We start from the raw sequence: 19,044 nt of genomic DNA on the forward strand, positions 1-19,044 counted from the left end.
GAGAAGTTATAATAAACGTCTTCGATTATCGATCAGTGTGTGTGCGCGTTCATGTGTCTCAGCCCCGCCCCTCGGTGAAATAGACGTGTTTTTTTCTTCTTTTCTTTCGCTTTAGGTGATGACAAACACATAATGTTCGAGGAAAACCTGTTTTTTTTTATAAGTTCAACGAAATTCCGTGTTTTACATTTGATTCAATTTTTATTGTCAAATTCCGTGATTCTGTCCGCGCCCCCCAGTTCGAAAACCACCGTACTATACTATGAATTTTTCCGATATACTATATTATGACTTTTTTTCGACATGCTACACTGACATTTTTCGACATACTGATGTTTATATCACTATTATGTTTTTCTGTAGATATTAAAATATTAAACAATTATATTTATTGTTTTTATTTATTTAATTGTATTTATTCCTCCACTCCTACCACCACCAGGTAAATAGGCCTATGATAAAAAAAATTGAAAAAAATGAATTAAACCCCCAACCCCCTAACCATTATTGTTATAATCCGCAATTCTCACCAATATTGGATTCACAGGTTTGTATCACTATGATGATTTTCTTTAGATATTTAAATAAAAAATTTTAAATTTCCTGACATTTTTTCGACATGCTATATAATATGACCGAGTGGAAGTGAACGTTTGTACCAAGTTTTTAAGAAATTCCCTTCAAGCGTTTCTGAGATAGCTGGACGGACAACCTGAAAATACAATGCCACAAGGCTGTTCCACAGAAAAATAACCAAATAAGACATTGGTTGTGGGACATGATGCTCATGTAACAAATAACTAGTCTGACCCCCAGGCCATAAACTAGGTCAGTGCCAAGGTTTGAAACACAAAAAGATCTGATTTCCTGGGTCATTTATTTTATTACATTATATATACATTATTATATGAAGAGGCTTCACGCATGATGGAACATGTCTACCTCAATGAACCCCTGCTGATCTGATTCTTTTAGGAAAAGCCAACCTGAAGTGGGTTTTGCAGCGTGAATGAAAAGTCTCCAAGCTGCAACGCTCGAAGCAGTTCACAGTATAATGCAAAACTAAGTGCCAAACCAGAAGAGATGGAGTCTGCTTCGGGAGCTTCTTCTTCTGTCTGCTGAACACTTGCTCGGTGCCATTACACCACGAGAGTCTCAGATTATGTCACATCTCAACAACAGAGGAAACTCGCTATAAGACAAACAAGAAAAACCCAAAAAAACAACATCTGAAAGCATCTGAAGTTTAAAACGGAAATAATACGCAATTTCACCGCCAATGTCCCAACAAAAAATGGACACAATTAAACGTCTTTTTTAGATCTCCTCAAAGGAAATCATCTGACACTTTGGCAGGCACTTCTGTATGTAGACGTTTATCTAAAGAGATGAGTAAACAGCAGGCTCCAAGGGAGAAGAAAAAAACAACTTCAAGACAACCCTGCTGCTTCTTCCCTCACTGCTATGTGATCAAAGGTATATGGAAGTCTGCATTGTCAAAGAGGAGAGGCCTTTTGACCGGAGAGGGATCCTTGTCAGCCCTGTGTAGGAGTTTAAACAGTCCTGTTCCGATATTCATTGGAATCCCCATGATGATGCACTCGGACACACCTGAAACAGAAATGTTAAGAGTTAATCGAGACAAACGGTGAGGTAGAATTTCATTACGGAGATGATGAGCGTCCGTTTACCGCAGACGGAGTCCTTTTGTCCAAAGTAGGCAGCATCGAAGAGATGATCGGCCGTTTTCTCGAAGGAGGCCAGCATGAGGACGCTCTCCTTCATTTTGGCTAAACCGAACCTGGTGATTCCGAGTATCTCCCCCTTTATGGGCAGAAGACGTGCACAGGTGAAATCCCCTGTGACTTCACAACCTCTATGAAGAAATATCAAGACATACCTTGTAGGACATGAGATCTGCTAGAAGCATGACGTGTCGCCGGTCGATGCTCATGCCGTGGTTCACCATGGTGTACTGGATCTCATTGATGATGGTGGATCTCGCTGCCTCAATACCCAACGTCTTCTCAACCTGGAAAAATGCACAGGAAAGCTTGGAACATATTTCTTCAAACATTAATCTGGACTGTTGTCCAGATAAACAGGACTGTAGTAACAGCTAGGTGTACCAATAATCTGGAACCTTTGAATAGAGACAAGCGCCATACACCTTGCAAGAACATGTGGTGCGACACAATACAAAGTAAGCTAGGGCTTGACCTGAATCTCACTCAAATTGTCCTGACCTAAATGTATTGTATGTGTTGGTTTAAGTGTGGGAGCAGAGTTCATGTGACGGATGTAGGGCAGACGTCACCCAGGCTTCGGCTTCCACAGATACCTCATACGTGTTGTTTGACGTGGTCCTGCTTCCGTTCACGCCGTGCGTTGCCATGACGGCTCTCATGTTGTCCCCCTCCACCAGAAGTTTGTACATGGTCTTGCTGCTCTGCTCGTCGATGTGAATGACGGCTCTGGAGACTTCGGGTATTCCTTGAACCACCACCTTCCCATGCGAGGAATGACAGAACAGTTCAAAGATCAGGGCTTTAGAAATAGTTCTTAGTTTGCAATCACTCTATCGATTCGCAGACGATCAGATTATCACCTTAGGAAGTTCCTCTTTCAGCGACTGCAGCACGTAGTACATGGAGCTTTTGTTGTTCTCTCGTGGAGACACGCACACCACCGCCTCGCCGTGCACAGCGATGTCTCCTTGCTTCACTCGTAGTTTAGACATGCAGATGGAGTAACGCACCGTTTCTGCGTTTACCTGAAAGACGAGAATCATTTCCAGGTTCATTTTCCAAATGTGTTATCAGTCCCTTTTCAAAATCCACATGAAGCAATCTTCACATCGGCATGAATTCGATTCACTGCTACATCACATCGCTTCCAGCAAACTTCACAGAGAAGAATTTGTATCTATTTCCGCCAAATATTCTCGGGTCTAGATCAGCTAAAAACACCAAATCTGTGTGCCGTTCCTTATAAAGACAAAAAGAAAACTATAAAAAATGAGACCCAAGTTGTAACAAACTAGAAATCATCTTTAATCAACATATAGCTGTGACAGTGGATGGAGATACAGACCTCCAGTCGCAGCAGCCTGATTCTCTCCAGTGATAATTTCACCAAGATGAAACAGTCGTCTGGTAGAAAAACCTCCTCTATGTACTCAGAAATCTGTCAAGGACAACAACAGACAATGGTTTTTATTACAGCACAGTACTTATTCATGTCACACAATGCCCACTGGTATCTTTCAGTCAATATCTTCAATTTAAATTCACTGAATTATTGAACTTTTTTTAAATAAAATTGTGTGGTTAAAATACGCTGCAGGGTTGAATACCTCTCCTAGAAGAGTTTTCTCAATTCTTCCTTTCACCAGCCTGGCAAAGTCGGCGTCGTCCTCCACGTCCAAATGAGCAGTGATAATAGGCGTGCTGAGTGATTAGGAGAGGACTTTCAGTGGATTATTCAAAACAAATTGGGGATGTATTCATTACAGTGACTTATTCATGTGGCGAGAAAATTATGCTTCATTGAAAGTGGCTGAGGCAAAACTGTCCAAAGACACAAAAGCAAATGTCAAACATGCCGCCTTTCTCTTTTTCTGCTCCACTGACAGAGGGAACATAAAGAAAGAGCTCTGTAATTATGTATCTTGCCTGATGTTCTTGGAGGCATTTATGATCTCTTTAATGCGAGGCACTCCCAAAGTGATGTTCATGGACGCCACGCCGGCAAAGTGGAAGGTTTTCAGCGTCATCTGAGTGCCGGGCTCTCCGATGCTCTGGGCGCACAGGGCCCCGACTGCTGAGCCTGGCTCCATCTGAGCTCTGTGTGGTAAATCAACTTTCATTAAACTGCCAATCAAGAGGAAACCTGCCAGTTATACTACTACTCTTACAACAGAATCGGGAAAAAAAAGCACCAAAGCTTTTGGGTGCATTAAATCCATGTGTTCCTTGGAGGAGTCTTGTACCTCATGTACTTGTCTCTGCAGGTTTCAAGGAACTTCTCCAGCTGGGTGGGGGTTGTGCGGTCCAACTGATAGAGAACCTTTGGCTGCAACACAAAAAGTTAAACTTAAAAGGTATGCAGGAAATGTCATATAAACCGTAAAATGTATTTTCTCTCATTTAAATGTGATTTACTGCTTTGTTTTCACTAATATAGTGGCCAACTTTAACAGCAAGCAACAAGTGTAGCATATTATACCTTTATTGCTGCACTCAGCACATTACTACCCTTACCTCACTGGTGCCGTTGTCGTTGATGCCGTACTTGTCTCTCGTCTTCTTGATCCTGTCTGAGATGCTCTTGGTAAATTTCTTTATCTCCTACAAGAAGAGGATTCAACAAATTCACGTGTCGAGTCAAAACAGTTTATTAATATCTTTCATCACAAATCAAGAAGCGTAACCAAAGCCGTATGCTGTTTGTCACATGACACACTGTCATGCAGTTGTTAGAAATTACAGTCGTGGCGTGACTAACTCAGTAAATCACTGAGTATTCTCTTTTTTTCTTTCTTTTTTTTTAAACCCCACTGGCGGTGCTTTATAGAGCAGCCAGAAGTAAAAGCATGAATCGGAGCACAATGGGGGATTTTAAATTACGGGGGGTTGTTAAGTAAATTGTCAAATCTGTTCCGACTAACACTGACACACCATTCTCCATTCAGTTAAAGCCACAATTCAGCATGCTCAGTCACTATACCTCCAGGTACTTCTCTGAGCCTGTGTCAGTTAACGCCTTCACAAAAAGGGGGGAAAAGTTCATTCAAATTACTGCTAGGACACCAATTTATTGTACTTACTGGCTTTGACTAGAACTACATCCAAGAGAGCCATTTTTCTTAAGAATTCAATTTTATATGCCTTTGCCGAGGCATTCCTCATAATAGCATAGCATCAAAAGCCAGGAAAACACTTCAAATCAGGTTTTCTTGGGTACTTATGTCGCTGGTAGCATACTAACACAATTTCCTTTCTGCACTGTTTACCAGATTGAAAATTCACCATCAGTCTGGAAAAGTAAATTATTGTTATTATTGTAAACGGTAAAGTGCATTACTTTACCGTTAACTTGGCAGTTTGGCAGTCAAAACTAACAATCTAACAGAGTTGGGAGGCACATTAAAGGTTATGGCATTTCATGGGATTTGTTAGCAATAGTATGCAATATAGAATAATTTCAGTCTTTTTGTCTTTCAATATTTCTTAGATGAACACTCCAGACTTCACATTTATTTGATTTGATACCAAATTGTGCAGAAGTTCTGTATTATTATGTTGGCTAATCTTTAATTTTTATTTCATTTTATTGCAGGCTTTCTTAACTTTGCAAGATAAACTTTGTCTTGTGAATATTTATGCATTTTCTCATGAATAAGTGAACTCACTTGAAGTGATAACTTAAAAGCGACCTTCTTAAGAGATTGTTCAGCCTCTTAAGAATGATTTATGTCTTTTCCTACTGATTAGCTACTCAACACATCCAAGCATTGACCTCTAGTCGGTTTCTTTGATTTAAAATTCAACAGAACGATGAGGTTACCTCCAAGAAGTCGTCTTTGCAGCACAAGAAGTCCGCTCTCTTCATGATGACATCAGCGGTGAGAACCAGCTCGTTCTGACTGAGCGCCGGCTCGTCTGCACACACGTAGATTGCCTGGGGGGGGGGGGGAACGGAGAGGAGTCAAAACCTGGGCATTGGGAGCCAACACAGCAGCAGCAGCAGCATTCAACAGCTCCTGAAAGCTTCCTCACTCGAGGGTTAAACTTCCTTTCCGCTACCGTCAGACTGTACGATCAACACGGCACCCGGTGGGCCCAGCTTGCAAAATTCATTCATATGAAATATTGACATCAATATATACCACTGTGAAATATCAACATTTCATATTTTTTACTTATTTATTATAGCTTTACAGTTCACTTTATTATACTTGCTGTGCTTTTTTTTATTTTATTTTTTTTGACTAATCTGTGTACTATCCTTTGCTGCTGACAACTTGTGGCTGCCTACCATTAAACCCAGTATTTAGTGATATTGGTTGTTTATAAAGGTAATGCTGTCAATGTCCTTTATTTTAAACTACTGAGAAATGATATAAATAATAACTAACTACAGCACTTTTCCACAGGGAAAAATATATTTTAAACTTGCAATTCATTTCTAACCACCAGGTGGGCTTATTGATTTTTTAAGCTGTATATATCCAGGCGAAGCCTGAGCCTGCATAAATGAGGGCAGTAGAGCTTCTTCCTCTTAAGCATCATCACAGCGGGAAATTAAATGACCTTTCTGCTCAAAAGTAGCCACCTCTCCACCTTGATTTGTTTCTTTTCTCACCGACAGACAAAAGTCAGGAGACGGAATGCTAATCAGTATGTAGTGCACATTAATCAACAACGAAAGCATGAAAACAGCAAACATGTAAGACAAGTACTGGAGTGGAATGTGACTGCGTGAATAAGAGGGTTTATGTGAGATAAGATCACTAACTCTGTAGTCTCACTGCTCACCCGAATGTTGTCGAGGACTCTCTTGAACTCCAGCGGCTCATCCTTTCCCTCCATGGCAGCTGGATCCAGACCATCGCCGCCATAAATAAACTGGATGATGTCACCGGTGGAGCTGCGTACTGTCAGGTCGTACTGCGAGCACAAATCCTCCAGGGACTTGACCAGACGCCTCTGTCCAAACACAGGCAGTAAGACAATATCATGGTGACATATCCGACGGACCTAACACTTTTTCTTTTTATGTGACAACATAAAACATACCTGAGATGGAAACAAATTAACGGTTTCCATTGTTCAGACTTGATATGTGGGGGTTTCACAGCAAAGGGGGTGAAGACATTACACACACACACCACTTTTCACTATTATATATATTTTTTTTTTCAATGCACTTCACCATTTTTTTGACTATTTTGTGTAGTGAAAGTCCATCACATATTATCCAAGTGAAAATCCATTTTAATTTCAGGTTGTTAAGCAATAAAACAGTAATAGTAGTAAAGAAATAATACAAGGGGAGCTGCAGATTCAGGTATTTCACTATGAGCGACCCCTTTAAAATATTGATTATTTGTGTTTTCACTATGTATTCATGTTTGTCCTTCTTGTTCTTTTGTTTGTAAAACAATATTGTAATGGAAATTTTACACTATTTGACTTCTTTCCTATGTACAAAAATATTACCACAATAATTGATCATGAAAATAATGATTAACCCCATTTGTCAAGAATTCTCTGTATTGAAATTTTAAAATGGAATAAGATAATGTGTAACAATAATGAATGTATACTCAACACCCAGTATTATCAGCTTGTGTGATGGGATAATTACTCTTACTCTTATGTGACATCGGTGTGGCAACAACAGTGAACCAAGGGAAAAAACCCTCAGGCATTACCTGCATATATCCAGTCTCTGCAGTTTTGACAGCGGTGTCCACCAGACCCTCTCGGCCAGCCATAGTGTGGAAGAAGAACTCTGTGGGTGTCAGGCCAGAATAGAAGCTGTCGGCCACAAAGCCTTTAGCAGCAGGAAGCTGTAGGAAATAATCATTAAGCAGGCCTGCTGAGGATTCAAGAAACGTGTGAAATGTGCTTACAGTTGTTACTATCCAATATGCCAGTTTCTAATTTCCAGGTTATGAGACATAATCACTTTGTTTTATTGTATTCTTCTATGATTAACTTGAGAAACAGAAATATAAATTGAACAGTACTTGAATGCATTGATGCTTTTTAATTTAGCCAGTGGAGGCTGGGGTAAAATAATGAAAAACTATTGAAAAAAATCAATGTCAATGCACTGAAGACATGGATGTGGCACACCATGGTTACAGTCACACATCAGAATTTGAAAAAGGCGAAGAAAGGACATATTGGACATGTCATGTGGGATTGCCTTTTGCAGGAGCTCAAATAACAGTAATCTAAAATAAATCAAGCATTTAATATCCCAACAAACAACTTCAGAAAACGGCATTTTAAAATGTCATTAAAATAAATAAATTGGATCTTACTTTTGAGTGCTTTTCAAAGTGAGGCAGGGATCGATTCTCAAAACCATCAGGGACTCGAGAGCCACTTATGGCCTGCTGGCCCACGCAGGCAATCATCTGAGAAATGTTAATGAACGATCCTGTATGTGTGAAAAAAATGAGATGGATGAGGGGGGGGATGAATAATGAAATTACATAAGAAATGAATAATGAAATTACGATAATAAAAAACATCTTAAACATATGCAAAGATTCCTTAATTAGCATCTATTTGAGCAGAAGAGCCATCCTCATGATATACGTTATTTTAAGAAGCAGAAAAGACTCATAATTTGCCGTTATCTGAGGCTCTTCCCCTCCTGATCTCATAACCAAAAATACATGGAGCCAAACTAAGATTTCATTATTAGTCAAGTCAACCAGTGAGTTCACCTTTAGAGCCGCAAAGAGCCATGATCAGGGGGCTGTTGCTCTTGTCAAGCTCCCTGAGGCAGGCGCTGCCAGCTCGGTCTCTGATGACGGACAGCTCCCTCAAAATGAGAGCCTATTGAGAAAGACAAAACAAACTTAGAAACAAAAATACGGGATTGAAAAATAATTTAAATACTGTATATAACAATAATAAGTCTACCTCCAGAGTCTCCTCTGCTGTGCAGCCTGGCTGCTGCTGCAACTTGCCCGTGTGTAAAGCTTCGATGTATTCATCACACTTTTTGTAACCGTCATCCAGCAGGTCCTGTTTGGCCTTCAGCAGACCCTGGCCAGGTGTCACATCACCAATGCCGATAGAAAAACCGCGGTTGGCTGAAAGTTGGGTGTAAAAAAAAACAACAACAATACAAATAAATAAATATAATAATTCAATAAAATAAAATCAACTGGAGTTGCAATGTAAATCTATTTAAAATGACCAAATATGTGCCAAACTACAACAGAGCTTCATCATTTTCTAGTTTTATTTCTGCAGAGACAGATGTGTGCATGTTCAGAAGACCGCTATAAATAACCCTGAAGATCACCTACAGAGAAACACCGGAGCAAGTCTTGCCAGGCGCGACATGGCGTTGGCAGCCTCCAGCTGTCCCCAGTCTCTCAGCAGGATGTAGAAGACATTGTTCTTGGAGCCGGACCCCAAGGTGCCTTTGTCCAAGGCGCCGCACATCAGCTCACTGTTGTGGATCACCACGACTGAAAATGTGATGGGAGAACGTGACAAGAGTGGAAGTCATTAGGGCCCAGAATAGAAAGCTGGAGACACGGCAAGACATTCGGCTGAGGAGAATTAATCATGGAGGGGATTTTGCCAGTTAATTTGATGAAAAACTTCATAATAAAAAAGCAGGTTGGCACTCCTAGGCAAGAAGGAAATTACTTATTATCAATGAATTGACTCCTAGGGATGGGTATGAATTTAATATTAGAATGTATTGACGTCCACTGGAAATGATAATAGGAACATATTATGTTGAACAGACCAAAAGCTAACTACTAGAGGTTGTATTTTATACATGCAAAGAGTTTTGTTTATGTTGAGTTTTAATGAAAACTTTGCTTCGTTTGGCCATATTTTCTTTCTGTTATATCAAACAGCTCTTGTGTATCCTCCTCAAACATAATAAGAAACTACGAAAAGAAAACTTGCTGTACTTTGTCTCTCTAGATTTCTAGTGTGTGTTTGTGTGTATCCATCAGACTAGCTGAAGAAATAAATGAAGAAAAGAAACTCACATGAGTCATTGTAACAGAGGTCCTCTCCCTTGCCACAGTACTGTTTGCCCTTGGTCCGCAAGTTCGCCTTGACCGGACAATCCTTACTTGGCTTCAGAATGAGGCTGAAGATCTGTTTCCCCGTCCACAGAGCCATGGGCTGATAACAATGAAAAATATAGCAAACTTTTAGTCAGGCTGTTTGTTGTGTGTGTTATGAAAGACGCTAAACAGAGCGCAGTACCTTCATGATAGCCGGTCGGGGAAGAGAAATACGGATTTTTTCATCTTTACCCACGAGGATTGATGCCACTATCTGACAGGCTTTTGATCTCTCGAAGAAGGTGTCCTTGAGTGTCAAGAGGTAGGCCCCTAGGAGGTAGAAATATTATATTTTATCAATTAAATACAGTGGATTTTTGACCATGGCTGAAGTGCTCCCCCATGAGGTAGAAAATGGCTATTCAACACCAACACCAACAATTTCCTGCCTGTATCTCAAAGCACCGGTTGCCACACGTCATATAAAACCACAGCACTGTGACGGACTGCCACACATCACTGCGCTCACCTGTCAGAAAGTCCTGAATAGCAGCAATCAGAGGTTCGCCATTTCTTGGAGTGACCAGATTCGCTTTTGTCTGGAAAAAAAAAAGATGATTCGAGTCAAAGTGAAGTCAATTTGCCATGAACAATGCCTCTCCCAGGGACATCTATTCATTGCTGAAGGTCAACTTTGATGGGTGTGTGTGTCTTCTAAATGGACCACATCTGTTGTGATGATGCGTACCCCCATCAGGACGAGGGCCTCGGCTTTGGCTTCTTCGGTCTGAGGTAGATGAAGGTTCATTTCGTCACCGTCAAAGTCGGCATTGTACGGGGTGCACACACACTCGTTGAAGCGAAAAGTCCTGTGAGGTTTGACTCTGGCCTGTGGGTTTGGGTAAAACAGTAAAAACCAGTGTCACAGGCGAAGAAGTATCTAGACAAAGATCTGCCACACGATTAATTCGGCTAATTTTTTAACAATTTTTAACATTCCATCCATTCGTTTTGAACACAGTACAGCTCATTTTAGATGTTTCTTTCAATTTTTTTTCTTGTAATTCACAAATACAATCGAGTAAAGTCAGTAAAAGCTCTTACGATGTGGGCCATGATGCTGAGTTTGTGCAGGGAGGGTTGCCGATTGAAGAGGACGATGTCTCCGTCTATCAGGTGTCTTTCCACCACGTCGCCAAACCTCAGCTCCTGGGCTATCTTCTCACGGTTTCCGTATTTTAAAAACCTGACAGAAATAAAATGATATTTATGGTGGTGGACCAAAGCACTGGTTTTTAATTTCCATAAGAAGCAGCCTCACCTTTTCATCTGCGTGTGACGATTCTGAATAAAGTTGGCTCCGGGATGAAGCTCAGGGCCGTTGCGGACCAGTTTCCTCAATAGTTCCAGATTGGCTTTGTTCACCTAAATGATAATGATAGTCTCACATTTAGATAACGTAGCTCTGGCGCGGTAGTGGTTGTTTAGTGTAGTGCGGCTTACCCTCTCTGGGTACGTGAGGATTTTAGCCACATGCACCGGGACGGCCACCTCATCAATCCTCAGGTTAGGGTCGGGGGAAATGACCGTTCTGCCAGAGAAGTCCACCCTTTTTCCTGAGAGGTTTCCTCTGAATCGACCTGAATTTTAACAGTTAAAACAGCGAGTCTTTAATCTAAAATCTGTAGTTTTGCTTTCTCCAGCAAATTTGTACGAGCAGACGACAAAACTAAAGCCAAAATACTTCACAAACATGATCACAATACCTTGTTTCCCTTTGAGCCTCTGCACAAAGCCTCTGGTCCATTTCTTCGGTGCCATGTTGAGGGGGATGCCAGAAAGCTCACTGTTGATGTAAAGGGCGCACTGCAGCTGGAGGAAGTCCCAGTCCTCCATGATCATCTGGGTTTTTGCTCCCGTCATACGATGCTAAAAGACAAAGGAGTTTGTTCATGAGGGCAGTCTCCATGAAACACCAGACATTTAGTTTTAGTTGGAAGGCTGGTAATTCAGTAGCTGTATACTCTGGAAAATGTGATATATTCATGATATATATATCAGTAGCTTATGGCCACTTGCCCACCAACCTTTTTTATGACATCATTGAGGAAGATGATCTCTGTGAGCTTCATGGTGAGGTCGTCCTCATTGGTGCCAGACTTCAGGTCGCTGACCACCGAGGGCCGTATGCAAAGAGGAGGCACCAGGAGGCGGGTGAGAATGAGGTCCGCTGGTTTCCCTGCTTCGGGGTTCATCAGCAGCAGGGGGATGTCTTCTTGAGGGATCCTCTTGAACAGGTTCAACACCACCAGAGGGTTCAGGTTTTCCTAGAGAGGGAATGATGAGCAAGTGTTTGCATGTTTTCCTGGTTTACATGAGGAATTATATGGTTTGAAAGAGTGTGAAAAGTGCACCTGTGCTCTGGGTAGCAAAGGTTCCATCACTTTGTTGTGCTCTATAGCGGTATCAAAGGACTGCATGAACTCTGACACAAAAACATCCACCACCTTCTTGGTTGTTTTAAACTTCTCGTGAATGATCTTAAGGAGACCACACTTTTTCACTGGTCCTGAAGAGCAAAAGAGACATAATTCAGCTTTTTTTTTTATTCCACTTATTACATGGATGGATCACAGACACACACACAAAAGGTCAGTGTCAAAAACTTACCATTGAAAGCGGAACAATTCAGACAGATTGTCCTTTTGCGGCATTTATCGGAGATCTTCTTCTTCAACCCTCGTTTCTGGAGATAGGGGAGGTAGGGCCTTTTCAAGACATCCATGAACTGCAGTCTATCCTCTTTCGTCAGCATGATGCTCGAGCACGTCTTGCAAACCATCTGGAGACACGACAGATCGCAGCATCGCAATGAGGCGATCACACACAAATTTAGTTAAGTGGAAATTCAAGTAAAAGCTTTAATTAAATTACCTTATTTTTGATTTGTATGCATATGTACTTATCACACACTTATCAAAACAATATATTCTATACTTCAGTGATGACTCAGGCAAAATAATTGATTTCTTCTTTCTGATATTATCTTCCACGATGTGTGGCCCTCTTTTTAGCATGTAATTGCATTAGACTGTAAACTTACCTGTAAGATTCCAATGATTGCTTTGAAATAGCCAACATGAAAACACGGCAACTCCAGATCCAAGTAGCCATAATGCCCCAAGCAATCTGCCAGATTCTTCCCACATGTCAAACACGGCCTGTCTTTCTCACTGGTGCCCTGAAGGGAAAACATGACAGCACAAGGATGAGCCCATCAGAAATCAATGACAACAACTTTTTTTTGCCATATTGGATTCTTGCATCACTGCAAACACGAAACAAGAGTAGTGTGGTGCGTTGTACCATGCGGTGGTCCAACACTCCATAGGGCAGTGGAGTGTGCTTGGTGTCTTGGCTGTACAGATTCTTGCTGACCACCTGTATGTGGGCCTGCTGGCGCATCTGCTCGGCAGATTTCATCCCAAAGCAGATGTGGCTTCTGTGAACGAGTGGGGGCGAAGAAAAAGCACACGGTTATTAACAGCTCAAAGCGATGACAACAGGCTGACGTCTGCCTTCTTCTTGCCATATCAGCAAGATGGTTGGACCAAACGGTTTGGTGTATACAGGTAGTGTAGATTTACTACTTTATAGTTACTCTACTTCTCATTTTGGGCCGTTTTATGAGGTCGTTACGTCCTCTTTCTAACATTAACGTGACTAAAACAACAACGTCAACATTAGCCACACTGCCAACTGACACCGGGCTAACCGGCGAGCTAAGTAGTTAGCTTGCAGCGTTCCTCCTACTCACATTTTCTTGGCCACATCCGTCTCTCTGAACTGCTCCTTCACCATTTTGGCGGCTTCTCCTAAACAAATAACAACACGACTGGTTAAACTGTTGTGTTTGTCCTCATGCCAGCGGGGCCAGACTTTACTCGTAACCAGCACGCCGTTCCGTCACTTTCCCATGTTGTTGGACTTGCTAGCAGCCATGCGATGTGTGCTGATATTCCCGCTGCCTTCAGGGTCACTCGGTAATATAGACACTTTACTCCTAACGCTCAAAAGGCTGTGACAGAAAGTACGTATGCTAGCTTGAGTCTCATACTATCTTCTTGTGTATTGTTATTACTATTTTTAGACACCTCGAAGCCCAGAATGTTCTGTATATTCTGGTAAAACCAAGAAAACACGTATTTCTGACTTTATTTAAAATACGAGTTTACAAGAAGTACCTGAATGCAACCAAGGCTTTGCTCAACGACAGCAAGAAAGAGAAGTCACGAGAGCACGAGCACAATCACTTGCAAGTGAGTGCTGACACCTAGCGGCGAAACAAAGAAACGCATGTGTATGCATTTAGAAGTCAACACAAATGTGAATTTATTGTCAGTCTTGTCAAGCTTAAAGGAATATTTTGACATTTTGAAAAAAAATGGGTTGCTTGATTCTGGCCAAGAGCATGATGAGAACATTGGTTAAGTCTTGGTCTTCTAATTAGACAAGAAATTGTATATATCACTGTATTCATCATCATTAATATTTTTATTTGTTAAAAAATATCAAATATAAGCCTGAGGGCTATGTGGGCTTGCTATTTAGATATAGACTGGAATCAACTGAGACAGTGAGTCAATCTATTTGGATCACATGGACCTGATTGAAGAAACAGTTATGTGTGTCTATATATATGTGTGTGTGTCACATCCCTTTTTGTGCTTATCGTATTATTCATGTGAAGTGGCACTAATAAGATTACGGGGAATACATCCAAAGGAATATCTCCTCATTTAAAAGAAACATCCCCGTTTGGCCTCTGGTTCATATGTGTTACAGTCTGAAGTCCTGCCTGTAGATGGCACCAAATACATTTCCAACAGCTGGAATAAAGAGATGCACTGGAGACTAAACAAACCATGTTATACCTGTGTCATCGGCTGCATTGCCGGGGAAGCGCTGGTGGCGACTGATGACTTCCTGATGATGATGATTTCCTTCCACGACGTGCTTGTGCTGATTAATTGTTCTGTCAACTGATAACCACCGATGAAAATTCCCCGGCTGAGTCTGATTTTTCCCATTTTCTAATTTTGCTGCCGCTTACATCATGAAGTGCCTCTAATTAAACCTCTAATATAGTATTCAACATGGCCTGGGCTTTCTCAATCGGCCTCTGGAGGCAACACATCCCCAAAGAGCTTGGTCTCTCTCAATTTTCACATCTGGGGACACGTAACTTTGGGGTATACAGCTGTATAAGCCTGTGTAAATATATGTAGAGAGCATAAGAAATGATCTCTAAAAACCCTTGAGGGACGTTTTTCAGCTCGAGAGGCAGCTCAGCGATCCTCCCTCCAAGTGACTCTTGAGCATCGCTGTGTATAAACTACGTATCAAATACAGTGGCCTAATCATCCAATCGTGAGCAAACACACACAGTACTCCCTGTGGAGGAATTCAATATCTGCAGACTGTTCAGATTGAAAATAACCGGTTCTCTCTCAAGACCGGGGCATCTGGGGATTTGGTCTCTGTCCCTGCTCAATATTAGGTTTTGAATGAGACAAATGCTCTCAGATTAATTATGCAAAATTCCCATTTGCTCACTTGTGTGCACTGAAGCCCTCTGGGTATGTGATGACCAGATCCCTTTGCCAATTCCCACCAAATCTAGAGCTTAATCGCCAGCTATCTCCAGATGATTTCTTTTTTTTTTAGTTAATTGACCAATCATTTAGTCTATTAGGACAGAAACTAGTTCCTAAGTCTGAAAATGATGTCTTCAAATTGCTTGTTTTGTTTGACCTACAGCTCAAAATCTAAAAGTATCGAATTTACATTGAAATCAAACCGAGTAAAGTGACTAATCCTCAGGAAACCGGGATGACGAATGGTTAATCAATCATCAGAATTGTCTTTCTGTTAATTGACTAATGGATTGACTAAATCAGCACTGCACTGCACAATAAATAAACCATTAGAAAACCCCTCCGAGCCGAGGAGGAGTGCTCCCCTTCCTCCCGCTTCCATCTGATCAGAGTGCGGGGGTGTCCGTTTAAATGCTCAAGTGCAACCCAGTGTTTACCCATCATACCATTTACATTATGCAAAAACGTATTTGTGGATCAATGTGACCACCGTCTTTGTGTAATTAACATGAGTAATTACTGTGCTTCATTTACAGAGCCACCCAAGGTTCATAATGGGGCTGCAAAACATTGACCCATGACAATTGATTGATCCCTCCCTCCTTTAAAACCATGGCCCTGCTAATGACTAAGTAATGAGCAGATAGTGTGTAGCTAGGGTGGCTAATACAGCGTTCGCTCTCCATATCCAGATAGGCTGATCCCCCCCTCCCCTCTCTTCCTCCTCCTCCTTACCATGTTTTCTGCAATGGTGTCAGCTCCTTGCTCGGAGGCCCCTCTCTCCCTCTCCCTCCCCCCCTCCCCTCTTGCTCTGCGTGTGCGTGTGTTTGTCCGCATGCATGTTGTGCACACTGCTCAGTAATCAGCCACACAGACTCGCCTTTGGTGGCTGCAGACTGATTCAATATTCCACTGGGTAATTTATGCAGAACTAATTCTCTACAGGAATGGAAGGGCTTGGAGGAAGAGAGAGAGAGAGAGAGAGAGAGCAACGCGTAGAGGAAGAAATCTGTGGTGAAATAATTATCCCCGGTGTCACCGTAGCAACATTCTGTGAAGTTGATGTCAATAAAATATTGAGCTACACAATCCATTTCAATTTCACCTAAAAAAAAAAAAAAAGATGCTGCAGAGGGTCGGATGGCTGCAGGAATAAGGAGCGACGTGCACGTGGAAAGAAAGCATGCACACACACACACACACACGTTTCCGGTAAGCACACAGCGAGGCGGTGGCTGGCGACGTGTGCTGCTTACAGACTGGCTGGGAAGCACATCATTGCCTTTAGTCATTTAACTTGTCAAAACAGCGGCGCTACGCGTCTCCTCATATTTGGATTTAGTGGGTTTGAATTACTGGAAATAAAGTGAAAGAGGATGAGATGAAAAATGAAATGAGGGGAGCTTCCCCAGGAGAGCCATTGGGAGAGCAGGGTATAGATTATGGTCATTTGTGACGGAGGAGTTTGTAATAAGAGCCCCGTGTCAGAGTGCATTTTTGTGTATGGGTATGACTGTTCCGAGGGACGGAGATGGGCTTCATTGTATTCTTCTCACGACTCGTATTGATCGGCGGCGTGCACGTGTTGGAGCTGCAGCGTCGGACTCGCAAGAGCCAGTAATGCTTGATCTATAAGATCTGGTCGGTCATCAATCAGCACTTCCTGTTTGTGTTGTTAGTCAATGAGCTGTTCTAATGGAGGCGACTGTACGGCCAATAGGAGGAGACGCTTTAACATATTATATCTACTTTACAGAGGTTTGAAGGATGGACATGGATTTGGGAAGCTGTGGATGTTTGGCATTTGGCAAAAGTCTTTTTATGCCTTACTTAAATGCTCATTAAAGGAGCAATGCACAACAAACACAGCAGCAAACAGGGATTTATATGTAAATCTATGGTGGAGTACCTGAGCAGAGATTCATTTACTTTTGATTACATTGAGTTTGGAAAAATAGCGTTGAGCTGGTGGATTAAAGTTGGGCAGCTTTTCAACATTTCATTTGGGAAATATTTGATTGACATGAAGTGTATTTAATGTATAACGGAGAACCTTGATATCATCACTGAGCTCCACATAATTACTGGATTTGGTTGACTGCTCTCTGTGGGTTGCAATAGCCTAATTATGTATTTTATCTGTGGTTATTTGATGCATAAGAAGCTTTATGACATGTTTTCTATTTGTACATGGCCTCTGTTATGATTTGGGCTGCTTTTGAATTGGGTAGGTTTAAATTGTTATTGGACTGGAAACCGACAATCTAATCTGGCAACGCTGAGAGCCGGGCTTTTAGTGCTTTTAGTGCCTTGGCTCTCATATGGCGGTTCCAGCTGATAACTCCGTCCTGGCCGACTGCATCATCACAGAAGCATAGCACTCACCCCGTGGTTCCCCCTCAGGTTAACGCTTGTGTAACGCAGTAAGCACTGCTAGCGCCATTAGCAACGAGCTGCTGGCTCAGGCGTCGCCATGTTGAGAGCCGTTGAGAAGCAGTTGAAATGCTCCCAATCTCATTTTTTTTTTTTTTGCACCTCTAAAAGAGATTATGGTCGGGGGAAAAAAGCCTGTGTGTTTGTACAATATGTAACACGCTCGCCATCTGAATCATCACACGTGTGTCGGGCCATCAGTTCCGTGAAATAACACTCCGGCACTAAGGGAAGTCCATTTTTAAAATCATCGTGACTTTTATTGATCCCTGACTGCATGTTGTGCTGCCGTAGTGATAAATATGAAACATGAAATATTTGCATCATCTACAGCCGTCCCCGTTGACCACTAGAGTTGACTGAAGAAATGTAAAGACTGACACAGTTATAGTTTCAGAAAAACGTGTGTAGATGCGCATCACTGGATATATATTCATAAAAGTATAAAATCGGGCAGAACTCCCTGTTACAGCCACATGCTGAGGACGTGTTATCGTTTCTCCCAATCTCTCGGCGGACACCCCTGCACTCTCCTCCCACGCATCTCATTATTTTGCATCTTCGTCACACTTATTAAAGCCATATATCTTAACTTGAGGCCAGTGCCCGTCGATGCGGTGGAATACATACATGCCAAAACATTAGCAAACGTGTGTGAAACCGCGCTCTGTCCTGCACTCAGGAGAGCCATGTGCAAAATGAATAATTTATCCAAATGAATTATAATACCCGGCATCTCTCCCCGCCAAGGCTTTTGTCTGAGTGAGATTTCTGCTCACATTTCAGTTCATACAGTTGGCTTTGCGTAAACCAGATACCTCTCTGGACAGATTTGCATAGAAACACCCTGCAATATGGTGAAAAGGGAGCAATTAGGATTCATGACGGCGCCTCCCCTCCGGATGCTCTGCTGCCATGTGAGACGGCAGCGGCTGATTGAAATGGAGGAGCGTGGCCTTGTTCACGCGCCTCTGTCTTCCTTCTATCTCTGCATCCTTCTGGGGGGGGAGCAGGGTCGACTCCAGCCTCCAGGTCCACTCCTCTCTCCTGGCATCAACCTTTTCTTTGTCGTCCTCCTCCGAAGTGCAGGTTTGGCTCGGGGGGAGGGTTGGGTTGGGACTTTTTGGTAAGGAGCCTGAGGGAAGGAACCTCTCAACCGGCAGGTTAACA

General features: G+C 42.1%; 1 protein-coding gene across 1 annotated transcript; it reads right to left on the bottom strand.

Moving 5' to 3' along the window:
* Positions 1-865: 865 nt before the first annotated feature.
* On the bottom strand, positions 866-13,786 carry polr3a (polymerase (RNA) III (DNA directed) polypeptide A). Its single transcript, XM_084040710.1, has 31 exons — positions 13,602-13,786; positions 13,151-13,286; positions 12,888-13,025; positions 12,455-12,626; positions 12,199-12,353; positions 11,872-12,111; positions 11,551-11,713; positions 11,288-11,424; positions 11,106-11,209; positions 10,889-11,030; positions 10,533-10,673; positions 10,314-10,383; positions 9,987-10,114; positions 9,764-9,902; positions 9,059-9,223; positions 8,667-8,839; positions 8,468-8,579; positions 8,057-8,175; positions 7,439-7,576; positions 6,540-6,710; positions 5,569-5,682; positions 4,263-4,349; positions 3,992-4,074; positions 3,675-3,845; positions 3,356-3,449; positions 3,094-3,186; positions 2,609-2,773; positions 2,342-2,506; positions 1,901-2,032; positions 1,692-1,824; positions 866-1,611 (listed from the first exon to the last, which is right to left on the bottom strand). Exons 1-31 carry the CDS (start codon positions 13,643-13,645, stop codon positions 1,463-1,465), a joined length of 4,173 nt encoding a protein of 1,390 aa, XP_083896836.1. The 5' UTR covers positions 13,646-13,786; the 3' UTR covers positions 866-1,462.
* Between the last annotated feature and the right edge of the window lie 5,258 nt (positions 13,787-19,044).

The sequence above is a fragment of the Eutrigla gurnardus genome (assembly GCF_963514095.1).
Source record: "Eutrigla gurnardus genome assembly, chromosome: 22".
NCBI classification, from domain to species: domain Eukaryota; kingdom Metazoa; phylum Chordata; class Actinopteri; order Perciformes; family Triglidae; genus Eutrigla; species Eutrigla gurnardus.

Coding starts and splice junctions, on each gene's coding strand:
- polr3a (XM_084040710.1), bottom strand. CDS start 13,645: ATGGTGAAGGAGCAGTTCAGAGAGACGGATGTGGCCAAGAAAAT. Junction 11,425..11,550: donor GAGGCTCAAAGGGAAACAAG/GTATTGTGATCA, acceptor GTTAAAATTCAG/GTCGATTCAGAGGAAACCTC. Junction 1,825..1,900: donor CAGATCTCATGTCCTACAAG/GTATGTCTTGAT, acceptor CTGCCCATAAAG/GGGGAGATACTCGGAATCAC.